This window comes from Physella acuta, unplaced genomic scaffold, assembly GCF_028476545.2.
Source record: "Physella acuta isolate Inbredline_101_S28 unplaced genomic scaffold, ASM2847654v3 ptg000583l, whole genome shotgun sequence".
NCBI lineage: Eukaryota > Metazoa > Mollusca > Gastropoda > Physidae > Physella > Physella acuta.
The window spans coordinates 11,399-35,000 of record NW_026732102.1 but is presented as its reverse complement, the minus strand read 5'-3'; the positions used below and the strand labels follow the sequence as shown (position 1 = coordinate 35,000).

Here is a 23,602-nt window from a genome sequence, read left to right as displayed (position 1 = left end):
TGTCCCTTGGGTCCATCAGCTATGTGGAGAGAGGAGGTCTGATACATGGGCAACATCTGGCTCTTCTCAACTTAGGGCACCGGCTTTGTGTTTGGATTTCCCATCTGCAATGGTCTATTAAAATAATAGCCATAAAAATTGGCTGTAAATTACAACTATTTTTGAGCTATCAAAATTGGCATTTCATAGAGCATTGTTAATTATATGCCAATTATACGATAACAACGTTCTTACATTATTAGCCTAGGTATAAAAAACTAAGTCTTAACATTTTATAAAATGAAACATCTTCGCAGTATCTAAAGCCCTTATGAGAAGTATAAAACAAAGACACAATGCTTTACTTAAAATACATATGCACACATTCTACTAGCGTATTTCATACGAAGAACTTCAAAACTCGTCCACCACATTTCAGGTCAACATTTTTCTCAACGCACACATCAGGGCGAAACTCGGGTTCGAATACTCGCTGGAAAGTGGCGTTATCCCCTGCAGCCGTTTGCTCGGCGACCACGATTCACAGGTCTACAGCTTGCTGATTATCCAGCTCGCCTTTTTCTCATTACAGACGATCATCATTTGTTGGCTTATCAAAGAGAGAGTTGTAAGCACCAATTGTTTTTTTAAAACTTTACAAATATTTTTTAAACAAGAGATATATAATAAAAGAAGTAAAAATTCCCATTTAAAATTTTTTTTTTATGGAATGGTGTGGTCGGAGGATGAGAGATTGAACCACCGATAACACGAAAGTCTCGAGTTCAAATCCCGGGCTTGTCTGAAGAATGTGTTTCCAGCTCTGGTGAATACCAGAATCATATAAGGGGGAAACAAAGGCGGCTGGGCACAGTGCTGACTGCACCATCCGTTTATATGCCGAGGTCATAGAATCATTTTATTTCGCTGAAAGACGAAAGCGAATTTCTAGAAACGTGATCTTTCTTTTTTTTTTAAATGATAAACTAAATTTTAAAATGTTTTTTTATTATCTTGCATAACATCCCATCTCATATATCACATCCCACCTTATATATCACATACAACCTCATACATCACATCCAATCTCATACATCACATCCCATCTCATATATCACATCTCGTCTTATATATCACATCCCATGTCATATATCACATCTTATCTCATATATCACATCCCAACCCATATACCACATCCCATCTCATATATCACATCCCATCTCATATATCACATCCCATGTCATATATCACATCTTATCTCATATATCACATCCCAACCCATATACCACATCCCATCTCATATATCACATCCCAGCTCATATATCACATCCCAACTCATATATCACATCCCAACTCATATATCACATCCCAACTCATATATCACATCCCAACTCATATATCACATCCCATCTCATATATCACATCCCAAATCATATATCACATCCCAACTCATATATCACATCCCATCTCATATATCACATCCCAAATCATATATCACATCCCAAATCATATATCACATCCCATCTCATATATCACATCCCATCTCATATATCACATCCCAGCTTCCCTTAACGTATCCTACTCTGTCTACCATGTCTAAGTCTGGGACCAAAAAAATGGAATCCTTCACTGGCGTTCCCATCTGGCTGTCATGGCTGACCAACTTCCTGTTTGACCTCGGCCTTCACGTCGCGTGTGCCGCCATCTTGTGGGCGTGTCTGCTGACCCAGAGGACGGTCCAGGAGCTGACGACACAGCTGCCACTTCTCGTCTGCTCCCAGCTGCTGTTTGTGCTGGATGCCCTCCCCTTCTGCTACCTCTACCAGATGCTGTTCGTCAGGTCGACGTTAGCGGTCTTCGTTCTCATTGTTTTTACTTTACTCGACTGTAAGTTGGTTTTTTTTTTACTTGTGTAGAACACACACACACATACACACACGCACACACACACAGACACACACACACACTAACATTAAAATTAACACTAACACTAACATACACACACTCTAACACACATACTAACCCACTAAAACACACAAAAACTAACATACACTCACACACACACTAAGACAAACTCACACACATACACACACTAAAACACCCATACTAACTCACTAAAACACACATAAACTAACACACACACACACTAAGACAAACTAACACACATACACACACTATAACACCCATACTAACTCACTAAAACAAACGAAAATGAACACACACACACTAACCCACACACGAACCCACACACTCACTAAGACAAACTAACACACACTAGCACACACACACTAACACATACTAACACATACTAACACACACACTAACACACACACACACTATAACACACACAACTAACACACACACAACGAAAAAACGAAGCATATATGTTTGTACAAATTTCTCTCTGTACATGGAGTTAGCGATGTTTCTAAACACACACATATATATATATATATATATATATATATATATATATATATATATATATATATATATATATATATATATATATATATATATATATATATATATATATATATATATATATATATATATATATATATATATATATATATATATATATATATATATATATATATATATATATATATATATATATATATAACACTTCCATCTACGTGTTGATGAAATACGAAATTGAAATCATCCCTCTGTACTGTAATATTTATGTTTTTCTTGCACCAGTCTTTGTATACGTGGATCTCAGTGATGTTCCAGAATCAGACGCCATCGCCTATACTCGTCTTGTGCTCAAATCAGCGTCACCTCATACGTTGTTCTGGTACCATCAAGATTTGCTGCAATACCCAACCTTACAAGGTACGGTGTTATGATCAGAGTTTCTTCTAGGCATCTCTTCGCCCCCCCCCCTCCCCCCCCCCCCCGAATAAAGTCTAACGCACCCCCCCCCCCAAACGAAAAGGAATTTATATAGAAAATATATACTTTTAACAGTGTCCGCCCCCCCCCCCCCCAACCGCCGAATATTTCAAGAGCCCCCCCCCCTACCCCCTGGAGAAAAAAGTCTGGTAGAAACACTGGTTATGATAAGCTATATTTATTTGACGGGGAGATGTTTACGTTTAGTAATATGACACGACAGATATTGAAAGCTGGTGACTTTACAGTTGGTCATTAAAAGATGGGTCTTGGTCATTAAAAGCTGGATCTTTACAGTTGGTCATTAAAAGCTGGATCTTTACAGTTGGTCATTAAAAGCTGGATCTTTACAGTTGGTCATTAAAAGCTGGATCTTTACAGTTGGTCATTAAAAGCTGGATCTTTACAGTTGGTCATTAAAAGCTGGATCTTTACAGTTGGTCATTAAAAGCTGGATCTTTACAGTTGGTCATTAAAAGCTGGATCTTTACAGTTGGTCATTAAAAGCTGGATCTTTGAATGGGTCATTAAAAGACGGGTCTTTACAGTTGGTCATTAAAAGCTGGTGACTTTACAGTTGGTCATTAAAAGCTGGATCTTTGCAGTTGGTCATAAAAAGCTGGATCTTTGCAGTTGGTCATAAAAAGCTGGATCTTTACAGTTGGTCATTAAAAGATGTGTCTTTATAGTTAGTCATTAAAAGCTGGATTTTTACAGTTGGTCATTAAAAGATGGATCTTTACAGTTGGTCATTAAAAGCTGGATCTTTACAGTTGGTCATTAAAAGATGGATCTTTACAGTTGGTCATTAAAAGATGGGTCTTGGTCATTAAAACTGGATCTTTACAGTTGGTCATTAAAAGCTGGATCTTTACAGTTGGTCATTAAAAGCTGGTGACTTTACTGTTGGTCATTAAAAGCTGGTGACTTTACTGTTGGTCATTAAAAGATGGGTCTTGGTCATTAAAAGCTGGTGACTTTACTGTTGGTCATTAAAAGCTGGTGACTTTACTGTTGGTCATTAAAAACTGGTGACTTTACAGTTGGTCATTAAAAGATGGGTCTTTGCAGTTGGTCATTAAAAGATGGGTCTTTACTGTTGGTCATTAAAAGATGGGTCTTGGTCATTAAAAGCTGGATCTTTACTGTTGGTCATTAAAAGATGGGTCTTTATAGTTAGTTATTAAAAGCTTAGTTAGGTTATTAAAGTCCTTATTGTCTTAATTTATGAGTTAAAAAATTAATATTGAAAGTGTTGGGAAATAATTTTCATTTTTCGAACTGAAAGTGATAATTGTCGACATGTTCATTAAACACAAGTTTTAAAAAATATCATCTTTTACAAAAATTCTAATTATGTCTTTATTTAGTCCTTTAGCACTTACTTCCCTTTGATAAATTAGGAAAACACAATTACTTCCCTTTATAAAAAAACATTGCATTAGTGGAAAAGAATTTATTTTTATTACTTTGTTTTGGTGTTGGGAAAAAAAATAATTACATAATTAGCGGGGATTGATCAAGTGCAAATGTTGTAGGTATTTTACGGATAAGCTTGGAGTATTATAATTGTTCATTAAATTGAAACGGGCGCGTTCGTTTAAGTGAGTGCAAAAGACTATGAATAAGTTGGGGTACTATAGTCGTTTATTAAGCTGAAACAGGCGATTCCGCCCCGGGCTAGACTGTGAGCACTTTGCGTTTATGTTCGCGTTAGTGTTTTCTTTGTGTTTAGGTTGGGTTTGCGTTAGTGGTTGCGTTTTGATTTGGTTCGTTTTTGTTCTTTCTTTTTTCGTTTTTGTTTGTGTTTTTTTCTTTGGGCTTGTATTTGTGTTTGTGGTTGTTTTGCATTTGGATTTGGTTTGTTTTCGTTTGTTTTTTTCTTTGTGTTGGTATTGGTGTTTGTGGTTGTGGTTGGGTTTGTTGTTAGGTTTTTGTTCTCGTTTGTATTTGTAATTGTGTTAGCGTTTTGTTTGCGTTTTGTTGTTTTGGTTTTGGTTGGTTGTGGTTTCGGTGGGCAATGCCGGGTTTATGATGATTACTAAACACACAGCTACTGGTCTTTAACAGAAAGGTTTTTCACAGAAGCCAGAGCAGGGCCTGGCCGGGACGGCTAGTTAGATGTTAAATAACATTTTTGGTCAAGCTATGGTGTCACAGAAGATGACTTGTATGTTTGGACAGAGAAACTCAGAAAGTGGCTTAGTTTCACAATTGTATCAAGATTAAACACAGAAATGGATGAGCTAAATGCAGTTTTACAGAAGATTGGATGTGAAGACAAACACATTGGAGATGTTGGGGTTTCAACTTTAAAGCAACTGGCGCTCACTAAAGGACCCTATGTGCCAACATTGAATAGTCCCATACTTAGAATTCACTGCAAATCAAGAATATTTACGCAGCAGAATCAGAGAACTTAGTACTGGCAGCATGAGTGCTTACACCTGGGACAAAGGTGGCAACTATGAAAACAGTGGACAGAACACCTGCCTACAGATGCTGCTTTGGTGACGCACTTATTTTGTAGCTACCTTGACTCTCGTCTTCCTGCTCAACCAAGATATCCAGATGGCAAATCTTTCACATCACAAAACTTTGTCGAAACACCAGACAAACCCAGTGTAGATCGTAAGGATAACCTCCAGATTTACCATAGCAGCATCAACCCTCCACACTTTCAAGTTGTCATTGGGTCACAAATTTATAATTTGTCTAAGGGGAGAAACAACATGTTCCATTCTATACTTCTGTTCCTGTATCATATTAAAATGAAAGAAAGTGGCATGCTTGGGCGGATTAATCTTGGAATGTCAGGCTTAAATATGTTGTGGATATTTGACTGATGCTGCTTTTTAGATATGTATATAAAACTGATGTTTAACTTGCCTTTTAAATGTTTCAATCTAGGCAAAACAAGTTACCTAAGCTGAGTTTTTAAACTATGAATAAAGATATTAGGATTGATTCATTTTCTTACACAGTATTAATTATGATCATTAACTACTAAGATGGTATAGGAGATATAATTTTAAAGTTTTTTAATCAATCTTAATATAGATTAAGCAGATTTACTTCAACTTTAAGTTAGTAATTTTAATTTGATTATTTTACTATTTTTACTTTTGTTCTCATCTTTAGCAAAATATATGATACTGTTAATTTTTTTTTTTTGAATAGGGTTGAATTTGATGATAAAGATATAGCTCTCTGAAGATCAGATCTCTGCTTATGTTTATGTATCAGGACCATCACATTGTTTATACCATTAATTTTAAGCCACTTTTTAAACCATTGACAATGCTTAAACTTGTAAAAATAATAAAAGTACAAAATGTAAAAAAAAAAAAATAACATGTTATAATCGAAGTATGTAAACCACACTGATATTGTACGTGATGTCTGCCATAAAAATAACATTGATTTAATAAAGATTGATAAACTTATTTTTGTATTTGTTATTTCAGATGCCGTACCAGTTTTCAACAAGAACGTCCTATTCACGTTTATACATGCAATTGCTTGCTGGATCCTGCTGTTTGCTGTGGAGTATATAAGTGTTCTGGGGATAGTGTAAGTGGTATTGTGTAAAATATATTTGGATACAATTGGTAGTTTAAGTAACAAAGTATTACAATACGTTTTTGTACCTAGAGTTTTTTTTTTTTTTATAGTTGCAGGCGCTGGAATATTTTTATAGTTATTCTTAAATCATGATTGCTAAGCTGGCCAATAGTATCAAAGGGCTTTTTTAGTGGACGCAGGAAGTTTGATCAATAGGGCTGGTAAGTAGATCACCAACAAGTTCTACGGCTCAATAAAACCTACATGAGCCATAGAACTGGTTGGTGACCTACTTACCAGCCCTATTCCCAAGTGAATGGTTGAAAAAGAAAAGTAGAGCCCAATAAACACCAACATCAAGACCAACACGAACATCAACACGAACATCAACATCAAGAGCAACACGAACATAAACACAAATACGAACATCAACATCAAGACCAACACAAACATCAACACCAACACGAACATCAACATCAAGACCAACACGAACATCAACATCAAGAGCAACACGAACATCAGCACCAACACCAACATTAACACCAGTATTAACATCAACACCAACACGACCATCAACATCAAGACCAACACGAACATCAACACCAAAATCAATACCAACATCAGCACCAACACCAACATCAATGAATTGTTCTAATGTAATTTTAATTGTGTTAATTATCTTATCTATGAACTAACCCCTTTTAAGAAATAATAAATACTGAGTTTTCTAGACATCAATTTAGATTTATGCACAAAAATAAAACCATAAGAATATTGCACATTGTTGATTATGTGGAGTATTTTACTATAAGCATTTCTATCACAAACAATTCCGTCCGAACGTCACAGAATTCATTTGATCTTTGCAGTAATCATTACTCTGTATTCATTCCCGGTAGAGAAGTAGCTCCTTACTTCCTTCCAGATAAATTACATTACATTACTCTGAACTGTAGGTCTATTTATTCCCGGTAGAGAAGTAGCTCCGTACCTTCTAACGTTTAAATTGAATTATCCAACAGACTGTTATCAATCAATACGGTACACATTACCAATTGTAACTGTTGAAAATGTATTATACACACGGACATGAATTACACACGCACATTGTATTTAATTTTTGCGAGGAGTTGAATGCGTATCTAAGTACATTAAATGATACAACTGCATTATAATATATCGGCTAGTCCTACTCAATACCACGAATTATATGAATTTCTATCTATTTACATACTCAGATATCAGTGAGCTCTACTCAATACCACGAATTATAATGTTGACAATGTCTATTTATTTATATACTCCTATATCTGCGAGTCCTACGCAACACCACGAACTATAACGTTGACAATGTCTATCGTATGTAAAATGTCCATCTATTTACATACTCAGATATCGGTGCATACAAAGGTACATGACGAGGCGTATAGAAAAATTTGGAAGAGGGGTCGACATCCCAACAGCAACGGAAAGCGACGAAGATGTCTATCAGGAAAGACAACGAATTCTACATTCAGGCTTCGACGATCTTGTTCGAACCGGTACGCCTACATATTAAAATATTTTGAGAGTCTACCACAAACATGTAAAAATATTATCCTTGCAATGATTACAAACTGCAATTTGAAAAATAAAACTGCATCATATTAAAATAAAGGCTAAAAACAAAAAGCCAATTTCGACTAAATGTCAATACAAATTAAAGAAATGTGTAAAACCACTACAAAAACAAAATTAGTAGAAAACGTTTTAAGAAATTATGTAATAATAATTTATTTTTTTTAATAAAAAGGCCTATTTTGTTCACGTTCATTGGGTACGCTATTCTTTGTTATACACGATTCTATTCTATTTTGAAAATTGTAATTAACGAGAAAAAAAATGTTTCAGTATTTTCCAAATTTTAATACAGTTAAGTTGCATGACTAAAAGTATTTGCGCACCTAATGAACAAAATGTGTATTGCAGAAAATTGTACTTTATATCGGAAATTTAATAAATTCTTTATAAGTTAATAAAAGTTAGTTTGGGAAAAAATGTTTTAATAAATGTGGTCATACAATTGTATTTTAGACCCATTGAAAAAACTTTTACTCAATAAAGTTATTATTTTTTTTATAAAAAAAACGGGCAAAGTATCCAAAAGTGCAAGAAACCCATTTAAAAAAAAACAGGATTTTGCTATTTTTCTTCCTCAGCATAGCCCCTTAAATAAAAGCTTGTGAAATACAGTCGAACACAAAATTTAAAGTCAGCTCCCTACAATTTAACTAAAGTAATGATTTAATTTAAACGCTAAAAAATTTGAAATGTTTTACGATATTGTGTTTATTATATAAATATCTCTCCACATTCAGATGCATTGATTCTGGTGAATGTCAGCAAGAAATATATTATCAATACCAAAGTGTTAACAGCCGTTGACAACACTTGCCTTGGGATCCCCAAAAATGAATGTTTTGGACTTCTTGGACAAAATGGCGCAGGGAAAACAACAATATTCAAAATACTGACTGGGGAATACGCTAGTACATCGGGCCATGTTTACTTCAATGGTCTCAGTCTCGATTCTAACTTGTTTAAAGTAGGTAGTAAATACATTTCTATTGTCTCAATTCTAACTTGTCTAAAGTAGGTAGTGAACACATTTCTATTGCCTCAATTCTAACTTGTTTAAAGTAGGTAGTAAATACATTTCTATTGTCTCAATTCTAACTTGACTAAAGTAAGTAGTGAATACATTTCTATTAAATCAATTCTAATTTGTCTAAAGTAGATAGTTAATACATTTCTGTAGTCTCGATTCTAACTTGTCTAAAGTAGGTAGTGAATACATTTCTATTGCCTCAATTCTAACTCGTCTAAAGTAGGTAGTGAATACATTTCTATTGCCTCAATTCTAACTTGTCTAAAGTAGGTAGTGAATACGTTTCTATTGCCTCAATTCTAACTTGTTTAAAGTAGGTAGTAAATACATTTCTATTGTCTCAATTCTAACTTGTCTAAAGTAGGTAGTAAATACATTTATATGGCCTCAATTCTAACTTCTCTAAAGTAGGTAATAAATATATTTTTGGAGCTTTAGTCTCGATAGAGCTTGTAAGTCTCGGTCTCTCTCGCTTAAAATTCGAAATCTCGTTAGCCACGGATAGACACATTTTCGAACTTAGTTAATTGTTTGGAACACGATTTCTATTGATAACAAAAAACATCGAAACATGGAGACTATTTGTTTCTAAGCCTCCCAATAATACACCAAGAGGACCCAAAATGGATCAGTTATTTTTTTTAACTAATAGAATCAAATTCAGCAAAAGTAGGCCTTTGCTATTTATATTATACTAGCGTACCCTACCCCGCGCGTTTCCGCGGGGATAAAAGAAAGTCTGACGAAATATATATGAAGGGTTTCATGAATGCTTTACCAATCCTATGTTCTTAGACGCGTGAATTTGTTTTCTAAAACTGATTTAGTTAAATCTAAACAATGCCTGTGCTTGGATCATAAATATCGGGACACAGGTTTACCTACACTACCGCATGAAAACCTTGAGTGTGCATTAACTACTCACCGAAAAAATGAGGTAGAACACACTATGGTGACCGCCCATGTGTCAGGGATGTAGATGGGCGCTCTCAGGAGCCCCCGCCCCCCCCCCCTACCCGATTACACTACCGCATAGGCACCGCGTACGGCCCCTGGCTCCTTAAAACTAACAGGCGCCATCGTGCCAAATATAATCCTGTTAACAATGATGCAGATTGTGTCATTCGCTAAAGTGACACAAATGAACAGGTTTTTCTCTTTAACATGTAAAAAAAAATACTTGACGTGTTTTAAACATCAGTGTGACTGATGCAATATGTTAGCGTTACTAATGGTCTATTATTAGATGCTCGATATCAATTTCTGATTAAATTGTCTTAAAAAAGATGCTAATTGCATCATATCGCAAAGTGACGAAACTGTTTGGATTATTTTACGGACAAAAAGAAACATCCCATTTATTAATCTAATCTTGGTTATTTTTTCTGATTATTAAAATAAAACGTATTACATGGCCAATGTGAGCCTTTGGGGGCCGAAACTGAAATTTTTATTTGCAGTCAAATCGCACCCTACCAGGGCGCCGGCGGACACGCCTGATTCAATTTAGTAAGCGTTTGTAGCGCCCCATCCTATCCATTGTCTATCACACTGTTTAGACCGAACGTAGTACCATAGCGATCACGGGAAAGACCAGGGCGCCAAATCGTATCCTGCCGGTGGGTCGCCCATGCATAATTTAATCACATACATTGCTTATATATATATATATATATATATATATATATATATATATATATATATATATATATATATATATATATATGTAACTAGTGTAGGCCTAGTTACTAGTTACTATTGTTAAGAACGCATTACAGTCTGATGCAACTGATAACGAACACAAAGCCGCTGCGTAGATCACAGTCTGACGCAACAGGTGCAGGTGGTGTGGGCTGATAACAAACGTCTAATAAAGACTAGTACAAGACAACTACGTAGTAGTTGGGAGGCGAGATAATCGGATTGAACATGGCTATGGTGTAACGGATAGAACCGAATACGATTACGAATACGAGGGGATAAAATAGGAAGGCGACTGGTAGTACGGGACAGTTGAGAACCCGGCAGTATCAAGTAGGAGGCTGAACGGTGGAGACGTGTTGTGATTTGTGAGAATAGGAACGATGGACACGTGCATTCTGTTATGTGAGGACTAGTGAGGACAGTGGGGGTCAGTTGGTTCATTGTATTATTGTGGAACATTGATGCATTGTTATGTGGAGCATTTCTATTGATTCATGTAATAAAGAGATCAATGTAAACCTGCATTTCCGAGTATCTATATTGTGGTCGATGTTGTGTGCTGGTCAAAGGTAGCACGAGTAAATACACTCGGTAACATTTGGCGCTGTCAGCAGTGAAATCGGTAACATTTGGCACTACAAGTAAATAGACTCGGTAACACATATATATATATATATATATATATATATACATATATATATATATATATATATATATATATATATATATATATATATATATATATATATATATATAGAGAGAGAGAGAGAGAGAGAGAGAGAGAGAGAGAGAGATAAATAGATTAATATTGTGACTACTTTTAGGCCAACTTGTTGGGGATTCGAATATATAACGGTATTTTCTGTATAAAAAAATTCACAATTTCACGTAAACTATATTTTTCTTTAAGCTAGCCTACATCTTATCATTATCATTGTTTACTCTTTTTAAATAACAATAGCGGTATTAACGATTCTATTTATTTGTTTACCGATTTTAAAAAAAAATGTATTCGTATTTGGTTCGGCAGGTACAAGAACGAGAAGTTAGTGACCTACTTACAAGCCCTATTCTAACAAGTCTAAAAAAAAGTAGTTTCCCTTTCAGATATATTGAGTCATAGGGCAGGTCAAGTAGAGTTCATGTTTTCGTGCTTGTGAAGGTGTCTTAAAGGAAATCAGGTACCAATTTGAGCTGGGTGGACTAAGGGTCTCTGCTGAGGTCCGGATCGGGATCCGAACTCAAGACTTTCGTGTTAGCAGTCGAACGCACTAACACTCGACCACATGTCTAAAGTACCACAAGTGAATGTAATCTCAGTTTACAAAACGTAAAAAAAAAATGTTTTATAAAATCTAGGTGCTGATATTAAGTGATAAAGAAAAATAAATGAAATAATTTCACAAAAGAAATTTCGACAAAACAAAGAAGATGGTCAGAAACGGAGTTCGATAAAATACATCTAAGCCAATTATGGCAAAACGGAGTTCCATAAAATACATCTAACCCAATTATGGCAAAACGGAGTACCATAAAATACATCTAACCCAATTATGGCAAAGAAATAAGGCGGGAGTCATCTCCCCTAAAGTTTCTCGTATATTTGTATACTCAAACAGTAAAGGGGAATGCACTTTGAGATTCATCGGACTATTTAAAAGTATTTTATTCTTTTTTTAATGCTTGAAAAATAACTGCGCACTAACTGAACGCAAACAATGTGCGTTAAATAGCACGGAAAAAAATTGCTTTATCGAGGAAACACTGATTTAATTTTAAAAAGTTAATTAAACATTAAGCCAGATGTTATGTCACAGTGCATTGTCATCGAGTCTTCGCCCACACGTGAATTTTTTTTATCGGTGGTCTATTTTGAGAAATCGGAAGAGCCGTAAAGTATTATTTCCGGTTACCGGAAATTACACAAAATTTAACAGAATAAACATCTAAGATCTTATACCTATGTGTGAAGTAAATAATTATCATTTAAAAAGTTTAAAAAAACCCACGTTTTCTGATTGAACTAAAAAGTAAAAAATAAACGCTATACATCACAATAATGCAAGCGATCACTCTACTATAAGCGATGGAAAATTTGGGGCGCCGAAATAAAAGTTATATTACTATTGATTAGATAATACTATTGACTTTTATTAGGGAGCTTGTAGAGAGTCAACAGTATTAGATTTAGAAACTGTAAGAAAATCACGGCGCCCCACGTTTTTCATCGCTTATAGTAGAGTGATCGTTTGCATTATTGTGATGTATAGCATTTATTTTCTACTTTTTAGTTCAATCAGAAAACGTGGGTTTTTTAAAACTTTTTTAATGATAATTATTTTCTACTTTTTAGTCTTTGTCTGTTTGTTTGCATTAAAATCTTGCTATCGATTTTATCTTTTCGCATTCACTTTTTTTTGGGTAAACGAAGACAACTCGTAAAAAACACGTGCCTTGAACCCGTGTCGAGTGGGTTAGCAATCGTGTGCCCCACCACTCGACCATATCGTCTCCCCCATACTGGCCACCAGTTGTTCCGGTTGTTTGTACACAAACACCACGTGAACACTACTCAGTAAGCAAAAAGAGGGAGAGTACCAAACCTTGTTTTCATCAAATTACAATTACTGGGTTATGTCCCTTTTCCCCCACGTTTTTTGTACAACTATATAGCGGTCTAAAATGATCAATAAAATGTTTCCATGGATCAATTTAGTAATAATAACAATTGAATGTTCTATTGTCATCGGAAACAAAGCTTCCCTGAAAATTTTAGCGCGCTAGCTAACTGGGAAGTGCCCGAAATTTCGATCGCAAGATTTGATTGGAAAGACGCGAAAGCAAGTTAAAGAAAACGTGGTAAAAAATAACAACAAACGGAAGCAAACTACATCGCGGTCATTCGGTTTAAGTTGTATTTACTTATTTACTCTGCAAGAAAATGTGTTGTTTCGTTCTAGATTCATCAAATGATGGGCTACTGCCCGGAAAGTGATTTGCTGTGTGAAGACCTCACGGGTCGGGAGTCCCTTTACCTGTTCGGGCGTCTTCGAGGCGTACCTGAGAGCAGTCTTAAAGCTGTGACAGATGACCTGCTCAAGGCTGTTTTGTTGGAGCCGCACGCTGATGAAAAGGTGGAATATTACAGGTATTCAAAGAGTGGAATATTACAGGTATTCAAAGAGTGGAATATTACAGGTATTCAAAGAGTGGAATATTACAGGTATTCAAAGAGTGGACTTATACAGGTATTCAAAGAGTGGGCTAGTACAGGTATTTAAAGAGAGGACTAGTAAAGATACTCAAAGTGTGGACTAGTACAGGTATTCAAAGAGTGGAATATTACAGGTATTCAAAGGGTGGAATATTACAGGTATTCAAAAAATGGACTAGTACAGGTATTCAAAGAGTGGACTAGTACATATATTCAAAGAGTGGACTTGTACAGGTATTCAAAGTGTGGACTAGTACATATATTCAAAGAGTGGAATATTACAGGTATTCAAAGGGTGGAATATTACAGGTATTCAAAGAATGGACTAGTACAGGTATTCAAAGAGTGGACTAGTACATATATTCAAAGAGTGGACTTGTACAGGTATTCAAAGTGTGGACTAGTACATATATTTAAAGAGTGGACTAGTACAGGTATTCAAAGAGTGGACTAGTACAGGTATTCAGGTATTCAAAGAGTGGCCAGGTAGAGGTATTCACGTATTCAAAGAGCGGACTACTACATGTATTCAATAATGTATTAGTACATATATTAAAAAACGTGACTAGCACCGGTATTAAAAGAGTGGACTAATACAGATATTCAAACGGTGGTGTAGTTCAGATATCCAAAAAGATAGACATGACAGTTTTCTAAAGACTGGACAGATCAAACGTATTAAGATAACCGCAACTATTAGCGCTAAATCTCACCCTGTCGGAGTATTCAAATTTTACGGTGCACGGATGAAAGGTGTAATAATGCATAAAAAACAAACAAACCCACAGACAGATGGGAACAGGGCATTTCCCCCCTGTCAATTACCCCCCTGGACATTTCCCCCCGACATTACCCCCGGAGTAATTTACCCTCTGTCAATTACCCCCCGCCCAGTAGGACATTACCCCCCCCCCGGACATGGTTAGAGTTAGGGCTAGGTTTAGGGCTAGGGTTAGGGTTAGAGCTAGGTTTAGGGTTACGGTTAGGGTTAGGGCTAGGGTTAGGGTCAGGGTCAGATTCAGGGTTAGGGTTAAAGTTAGGGTTAGGGTTATGGTTAATATTAGAGCTAGGGTTAGGGTTAGGCTTAAACCAATGTCTAGCGTTGGTTTTGGTTTTGTGTGAAGTTTTAGGCTAAGGTGGATGCCTAGGTTTTGGTCTTTTTCTTAAGGTTTGGATTAAAGTAGTATATAGGTATAGAATTCTTGTTAGAGTTAGGATTCTAACTTGAGAGGGAGGTGGGGGGGGGGGGGGGTATCGACAGGGGGTAATTGACAGGGGGTAATTGGCAGGGGGGTTATTGCTCCGGGGGGGGGGGGGGGGTAAATACGGGGGGTAATGTCCTGTAGCCCAGACAGACATACCCACAAACATACATGCATTTATATTAATAAATATATAGTGTACAGTGTATAGAACTTAAACAACATAGAAACCGGCAATTATATTAGTAGCAGCATACTATACCTAGAAGAAAAGTCCCAACGATATAGAAATATTAAAACAGTATTTAATTAATTTTATTTTTGTTAACTATTGTAAAACGAAATACAAATCTTCGCTGCCAATGTAACATTAATAATTAATAAACCGGGAGTGATCTCCCCTAAACTTTCTCGAATATTTTTATATAAAACTAGAATACCCGTCATCCGTTGGATAACTGTGGGTTTCGGGGGTCATCAATCAAAAAACATCACGTCTGTCATTCAGAGGCAGAGCGACCCTTCCCGGCGCCCGGGGACAAAGTTTTCGATTTGAACCCCCCCCCTCAAACTTTTGATGTGCACCCCCCCCCCCCCACTCAAACTTTCGATTTGAACCCCCCTCAACCTTTCAATTTATTTTTCCAAACCATTTTGGCGCCCCAACATATGTCCCCCCCCCCCGCCTCCCCCCCTCCACCTCCCCCGCCTCCCCCCCCCCTCCCGCCCCCCCCCCTCCTCGCTACGCTACTGCAGTGTCACTTATCGTCACAAAAAACAGACCCCACATTCAAAAATATGTTTTTTATCTTTTAAAAACACCGAAAACACCGATTTCGGACTATCCCTTCATATACTGACGTCACATGTGACCTACTCAACTCTACTTCACCTGCCCAGTGTCCCGCCAAGTCTCAGACAACATGTTTTTATCGTTTAAAAAACGATTCCAGCCGAGCATGTCTCTGACCACACTATCCTTTCATATGCTTAGGACAAAGAAACAGATGAACTCTACTTCACCTGCCCTGTATCCTGCCAAGTTCAGATAGGCAACTTTATCATTCACATCTAAAAAAAAAAATTGAAAAAAATTATCATTGACATATTGGTCTAGAACCTTTGCCACCCGCATGAGAGCGGACTACGCTACCATCTTAGCTATTTACTCGTTACGTCACAAGTGAATTTTTATACTATACTTTGAGTCTCCTTATGCAACTTGATTTACGCCAAAGATATAGAACTAAGTCTAGTAGCAGTAACTTTCAAATTAAATTTTATCTTAAATTAGCCAAACAAAGATTTATATAAAATAAAAAAGGTCTGAAATTATCTAAATCTAGATAGAATTATCTAGACCTAGATTCTACGACTCGTTTGCTTAAGTCTTAAGTTTAGTTTTTCTTGCTAGATCTAGAATCTAGATCTAGATTTAATCATTAGCTACGCTAATAGGCCCGGAGCGAGCATTTCAAAATTACCATATTCCAAACAAACATATATATAAAATAATAAAGGTCTAAAATAGTTTAGTATATAGAAAATCATTATTATCTAAATCTAGATAGAATTATCTATATTTTAGATATACGACTGAGCTATATCTAGAGTTTACGTCTATAATTTTGCACACTTAGCGGTATAGAAGCCGCGTATGAATCTTAAGCTACGCAAATAGATCTAGGCCCTGACTCCAGCATTTCAAAATTTGCATAGGGGCCTAGTCAAAACAAAGATTTATACCAAACAATAAAGGTCTAAAATATTTTAGTATATAGAAACTCATTATTATCTAAATCTAGATAGAATTATCTATATTCTAGATCTACGACTGGTCTGCTTAAGTCTCGCTTTTTGGATTGTATTTATAACTAATAAATCTTGGATTTGACCTAGATTCTAGATCTAGATCTATAAATAACTTTCCTTCGACAGCTGATCTTTAGATCTAGAGAAATTTATTGTAAAACTAAATGAAAAAGACAGTTGAAAATTGATATAAGTGTTGGAACGTAATAAATACAGCAAACGGACGTATTGTTTAAGTTATAGCCGGCAGAAAATTAGCTTTGTAACGCGTTAAACTTTTGAATGGGCCACAAAGTCTATGATGGAGTCCGCCATTTTTATTGTACCAAAAAGTAAACACATCAAGGGACGTCACTATCCCCACAAAGTTTATTCAAAGTATTAACATTTTTTTAAAAATACGGTTAATTTAACTATGAATAAATCAATAAATTAATTAACGTCTTTAAATAAATTTGTGATTAACAGTCTGTCTTAAAACAAAAATTGTTCTCTACCTACATACTATTTTACAGCTTTCCACGATGAGTGCAACCATGCGAGATAGTCAATCAGGCAAACAAACAAACAAACAAAAAAACAAATAAATATTCAAACATGTAAACAAACTTGACTTTTAGTAGTATACTAGAATACCCGTCATCCGTTGGATAACTGTGGGTTTCGGGGGTCATCAATCAAAAAACATCACGTCTGTCACTCAGAGGCAGAGCGACCCTTCCCGGCGCCCGGGGACAAAGTTTTCGATTTGAACCCCCCCCCCCCCCCCCCGCAAGATTTCGATTTGAACCCCCCCCCCTCAAACTTTTGATGTGCACCCCCCCCCCCCACTCAAACTTTCGATTTGAACCCCCCTCAACCTTTCAATTTATTTTTCCAAACCATTTTGGCGCCCCAACATATGTCCCCCCCCGCCCCCCCCCTTCCCCCATCCACCTCCCCCCACCTCCCCTTCCCCCCCCCCCCCCGCCTCCCCTCCCCTACCGTCCCCCCCCTCCTCGCTACGCTACTGCAGTGTCACTTATCGTCACAAAAAACAGACCCTACATTCAAAAATATGTTTTTTATCTTTTAAAAACACCGAAAACACCGATTTCGGACTATCCCTTCATATACTGACGTCACATGTGACCTACTCAACTCTACTTCACCTGCCCAGTGCCCCGCCAAGTCTCAGACAACATGTATTTATCGTTTAAAAAACGATTCCAGCCGAGCATGTCTCTGACCACACTATCCTTTCATATGCTTAGGACAAAGAAACAGATGAACTCTACTTCACCTGCCCTGTATCTTGCCAAGTTCAGATAGGCAACTTTATCATTCACATCTAAAAAAAAAAAAAAATTGAAAAAAAAAATTTCATCGACATATTGGTCTAGAACCCGTGCCACCTGCATGAGAGCCGACTACGCTACCATCTTAGCTATTTACTCGTGACGTCACAAGTGAATTTTTATACTATACTTTTGAGTCTCCGCGCATAGATCTAGATCTAAGTCTAGTAGTAGTAACTTTCAAATTAAATTTTATCTTAAATTAGCCAAACAAAGATTTATATAAAATAATTAAGGCCTGAAATAGATTCTAGATGTAGAATTTACATTAAGTCTAGATCTAGAATTTACATTGAGTCTAGTGACCTACATCTAGGCTAGATCTAGATAGATCTAGATTTTTTCATAACTTTCCTTCGACAGCTGATCTTTAGATCTAGAGAAATTTATCGTAAAACTAAATGAAAAAGACAGTTGAAAATTGATATAAGTGTTGGAACGTAATAAATACAGCAAACTGACTTATTGTTTAACTTATAGCCGGCAGAAAATTAGCTTTGTAACGCGTTAAACTTTTGAATGGGCCACAAAGTCTATGATGGAGTCCGCCATTTTTATTGTACCAAAAAAGTAAACACATCAAGGGACGTCACTATCCCCACAAAGTTTATTCAAAGTATTAACATTTTTTAAAAAAATACGGTTAATTTAACAATGAATAAATCAATAAATTAATTAACGTCTTTAAATAAATTTGTGATTAACAGTCTGTCTTAAAACAAAAATTTTTCTCTACCTACATACTATTTTACAGCTTTCCACGATGAGTGCAACCATGAGCAATAGTCAATCAGGCAAACAAACAAACAAACAAAAAAATAAATATTCAAACATGTAAACAAACTTGACTTTTAGTAGTATATAGATAGATAACAGGGGATGGGAACTCGGGCTATAGACATGATTTTTAATCCATATTTAATACTTAAAGTTTTAAAAATAGAATAAAATCTCTTAGACAAATTAATTGCACACCAAGTGAACGCGAAATAAAAAAGCGCATAATAGTGCGCAATATTATTAGTACTTTTAAAATTTACATTAGTTTTTTGAGAAATCGGAAGTAGCGTAAATTACTACTTCCGGTCAACGGAAATTACTCAAAATTTAACAGAAGGTAGAGAATTAGATCTTTTACTTACATGTGAAATTTCATTTATCTATCTGAAATAGTACTCAAGTTATAGGCTTTTGAAAAATTCAAAGTAGAAAAAGTACCACTTCCGGTTATCGGAAATCGCTCAAAAGTTGATACGGATCTACGATTTTGATAAAATACTTATATATGAAATTTCATCAACCTAGCAGTAACGGTACTCAAGTTATCGTGTTTACACACGGACACACAGACAGACACACACACACACACACACAGACATACGGACAAGATTGCAAAATTATGTTTTTCCGTATCAGTGAGGTGTAAAACGTCGAGATTTGTAAAAATCTCGATTTTTTTTTTTTTGCACGATTACAATACTTTCTCTATACTACGTATATTCGAGAAAGTAAAAAGTAATAGATATTTCATTGTATCTTCCACAGCCTGGGCAACAAACGCAAACTTTCCACAGCACTGGCCGTGATTGGCGACCCCCAGTTTGTCATGCTGGATGAACCAACATCTGGCATGGATGCTATGGCCAAGAGAGCCATATGGGACTTGCTCCAAAACGTCAGATCTCTTGGCTCCACCCTCGTCTTGACCTCACAGAGGTTCGCCTTGCCTCGTGTGTCTATTTATAAATGGTTTTTTTTTTCGTTTTCTGGCTATATTGAACTGGTTAAAGTCATGTGAACTTTGGAGCAGGATTAGAGTTATGGAATGTGATTAGGTCCTTGAGCTAGTGTTGTTCCAGTACTTCCATATATCCAGCTTACATCCATGTTGTTACACTACTACCCTATATCCATGTAGTTCCATAACTTCTCTTTATCCAGTTTATATCCATCACATTCTATTTACCTCTCTATATCCACGTTGTTCCTTTACTTCACATTATCCAGATTATATCCATGTTATTTCTTTAATACCCTATATCCAGATTATATCTATTACGTTACATTACTCATCTATATCCAGCTAATATCCATGTTATTCCGTATTCCCCTATATCCAGGCTATATCCATCATGTTCCATTACCCCCCAAATATCCCGCTAATATCCATATTATTCCATTACCCCCCCCCCCCCTATATCCAAGCTATTTCCACCATTACTTCCCTATATCCAGCATACATCTCTCATTTTCCATTACTTTCCTATATCCACCATAAATCCATCATGTTCCATTACTTCCCTATATCCAGGCTATATCCATCATGTTCCATTACTCCCCTATATCCAGCTTTTATCCATCATGCTCCATTACTTCCTTCTATCCAGCATAAATCTATCATGCTCCATTACTTTCATATATTCAGGCTAAATCCATCATGTTCCATTACTCCTCTATATCCAACTATATCCACGTTGTTCTGTAATCTCCAGCATGGAAGAGTGTGAACTCCTATGTACAAGACTGACCATTATGGTGGGCGGGAAGCTCATGTGTCTAGGCAGTCCCCAACACCTGAAGACAAAGTACGCCCAGGGTTATACAATAACCGTACACCTCAGCCAAGGTTCTCTTTTCTCGATCAACTCGACCGTGGATTATCTTTCACATATCTTCAAACACTCCGAGGTAAGAGGGAGACAGGACCTAAAACTGTTTGAGCTTTTTTTTTTAAAAAAAAAAATTATTATTTTCTCACCGCAGCAGTGCTACGATCATTAAAAGGTTCTCTATACAGACAAAGGGTCTAAAAACATCTAAAGTGTGTGTATAGATGGTACAGATATTTGTAGTGAAAATATTTTGACGAATATAATTAAAGGATTTTTTTTTTACGTGATTAAACACAGTTATCATTTATTAAAAAAAAACACGAGGACAATTTATTTAAATTAGAAATTTAAAAAAAACGTCCATTATGTATCGTGTTTCATGCCATATAATTGAGATTTGTATGTGGCATAACAACATGTGGAAGAAACTGCCTTTCTTTTGAAAACATTGAATCCGGTGGACTTAAATTCAGGATTCAAACTGGAGATTTTATCGATAGGTGTCGTATGCTCTGCTATTCATCTACGACGTCCCAGGTGTTAGGTAAAACAATCCACTTATTCATCAGATCTTTAATCAGATGGAAAACTACAAAAACATCAAGATAATGTGTTTACAACGATGTTCCATAGATCTTTAAATAGATGGAAAACTACAAACACATCAAGCTAATGTGTTTACAACGATGTTCCCTGGATCTTTAAATAGATGGAAAACTACAAACACACCAAGCAGCTAATGTGTTTACAACGATGTTCCCTGGATCTTTAAATAGATGGAAAACTACAAACACACCAAGCAGCTAATGTGTTTACAACGATGTTCCCTGGATCTTTAAATAGATGGAAAACTACAAACACATCAAGCTAATGTGTTTACAACGATGTTCCCTAGATCTTTAAATAGATGGAAAACTACAAACACATCAAGCTAATGTGTTTACCACGATGTTCCCTGGATCTTTAAATAGATGGAAAACTACAAACACATCAAGCTAATGTGTTTACAACGATGTTCCCTGGATCTTTAAATAGATGGAAAACTACAAACAAATCAAGCTAATGTGTTTACAACGATGTTCCCTAGATCTTTAAATAGATGGAAAACTACAAAAACATCAAGATAATGTGTTTACAACGATGTTCCATAGATCTTTAAATAGATGGAAAACTACAAACACATCAAGCTAATGTGTTTACAACGTTGTTCCCTAGATCTTTAAATAGATGGAAAACTACAAAAACATCAAGATAATGTGTTTACAACGATGTTCCATAGATCTTTAAATAGATGGAAAACTACAAACACATCAAGCTAATGTGTTTACCACGATGTTCCCTAGATCTTTTAATAGATGAAAAACTACAAACACACCAAGCTAATGTGTTTACAACGTTGTTCCCCAGATCTTAAATTAGATGGAAACCTACCAACGCCAAGCTCATGTGTTTACCTCATTGTTCCCTAGATCTTTAAATAGATGGAAAACTACAAACACATGAAGCTAATATGTTTACAACGTTGTTCCCCAGATCTTAAATTAGATGGAAACCTAATTCAACCAAAATAATATGTTTACAACGTTGTTCCCTAGATCTTAAACCAGATGGAACACCTACCAACACACCAAGCTAATGTTTTTACAACATTGTTCCCTAGATCTTTAAATAGATAGAAAACTACAAACACACCGAGCTAATGTGTTTACCTCATTGTTCCCCAGATCTTTAACGAGATGGAAAACTACCAACACATCAAGCATCTAGTGTTTTTACAACGCTGTTCCCTAGATCTTTAAATAGATAGAAAACTACAAACACACCAAGCTAATGTGTTTACCTCATTGTTCCCCAGATCTTTAACGAGATGGACAGCTACCTCCATATACAGGTCCCTCCAGATCCCCATCCCCTATCGGCTGTCTTTCAACTGATGGAGAAAGCCAAGAAAGACTTACAGTTTGAGCACTACACCGTACAACAAACCTCACTGGAACAAGTTTTCCTAATGTTCATGCAAGAGAACAGTGTGTAACATCTCTGCACGAGAACTCGCGGTTTTGAGAACATTTGTGAAATAGAAAAAGAATCAGGACAATGCTTCAGAGTAATAACCATAACGTTTGTCTACTAACATCTAAATAAAAATATGTCTAAAATTAAATTATCAGTTTTTTTAAAAATGAAATTATATTGTTTATTCATCTTTTGCTGTGTCGATCATACACTCACTATCCCCACCCAGTCATTCATCTAACACCATTTCAGACCATACATATGACCCCCATACACCACACCCAGTTACTCATCAAAACACCATCTCAGACCATACATATCACACCATACACCACACCCAGTTACTCATCAAAACACCATTTCAGACCATACATATCACCCCCATATACCACACCCAGTCACTCATCTAACACCATTTCAGACCATACATATCACCCCCATATACCACACCCAGTCACTCATCAAAACACCATCTCAGGCCATACATATGGACCCCATACCCCACACACAGTCACTCATCAAAACACCATCTCAGACCATACATATGACCACACATATGTCCCCCATACACCACACCACCACACACTCACGAAAAAGAAAACGCAAGGAGTAGA

General features: G+C 36.2%; 1 protein-coding gene across 1 annotated transcript in view; it reads left to right on the top strand.

Moving 5' to 3' along the window:
* LOC131947132 (phospholipid-transporting ATPase ABCA3-like) overlaps positions 1-23,114 on the top strand; it is a 24,730-nt gene extending 1,616 nt beyond the window's left edge. The window contains exons 3-12 of the mRNA XM_059308241.1: positions 419-607; positions 1,581-1,866; positions 2,686-2,820; positions 6,348-6,453; positions 7,837-7,985; positions 8,802-9,028; positions 13,756-13,943; positions 19,906-20,076; positions 20,853-21,048; positions 22,828-23,114. Of these exons, the coding sequence (XP_059164224.1) occupies positions 419-607; positions 1,581-1,866; positions 2,686-2,820; positions 6,348-6,453; positions 7,837-7,985; positions 8,802-9,028; positions 13,756-13,943; positions 19,906-20,076; positions 20,853-21,048; positions 22,828-23,007 (1,827 nt within the window). The 3' untranslated portion in view covers positions 23,008-23,114. The remainder of the gene's footprint in view (positions 1-418; positions 608-1,580; positions 1,867-2,685; positions 2,821-6,347; positions 6,454-7,836; positions 7,986-8,801; positions 9,029-13,755; positions 13,944-19,905; positions 20,077-20,852; positions 21,049-22,827) is intronic.
* The last annotated feature ends 488 nt before the right edge of the window (positions 23,115-23,602 follow it).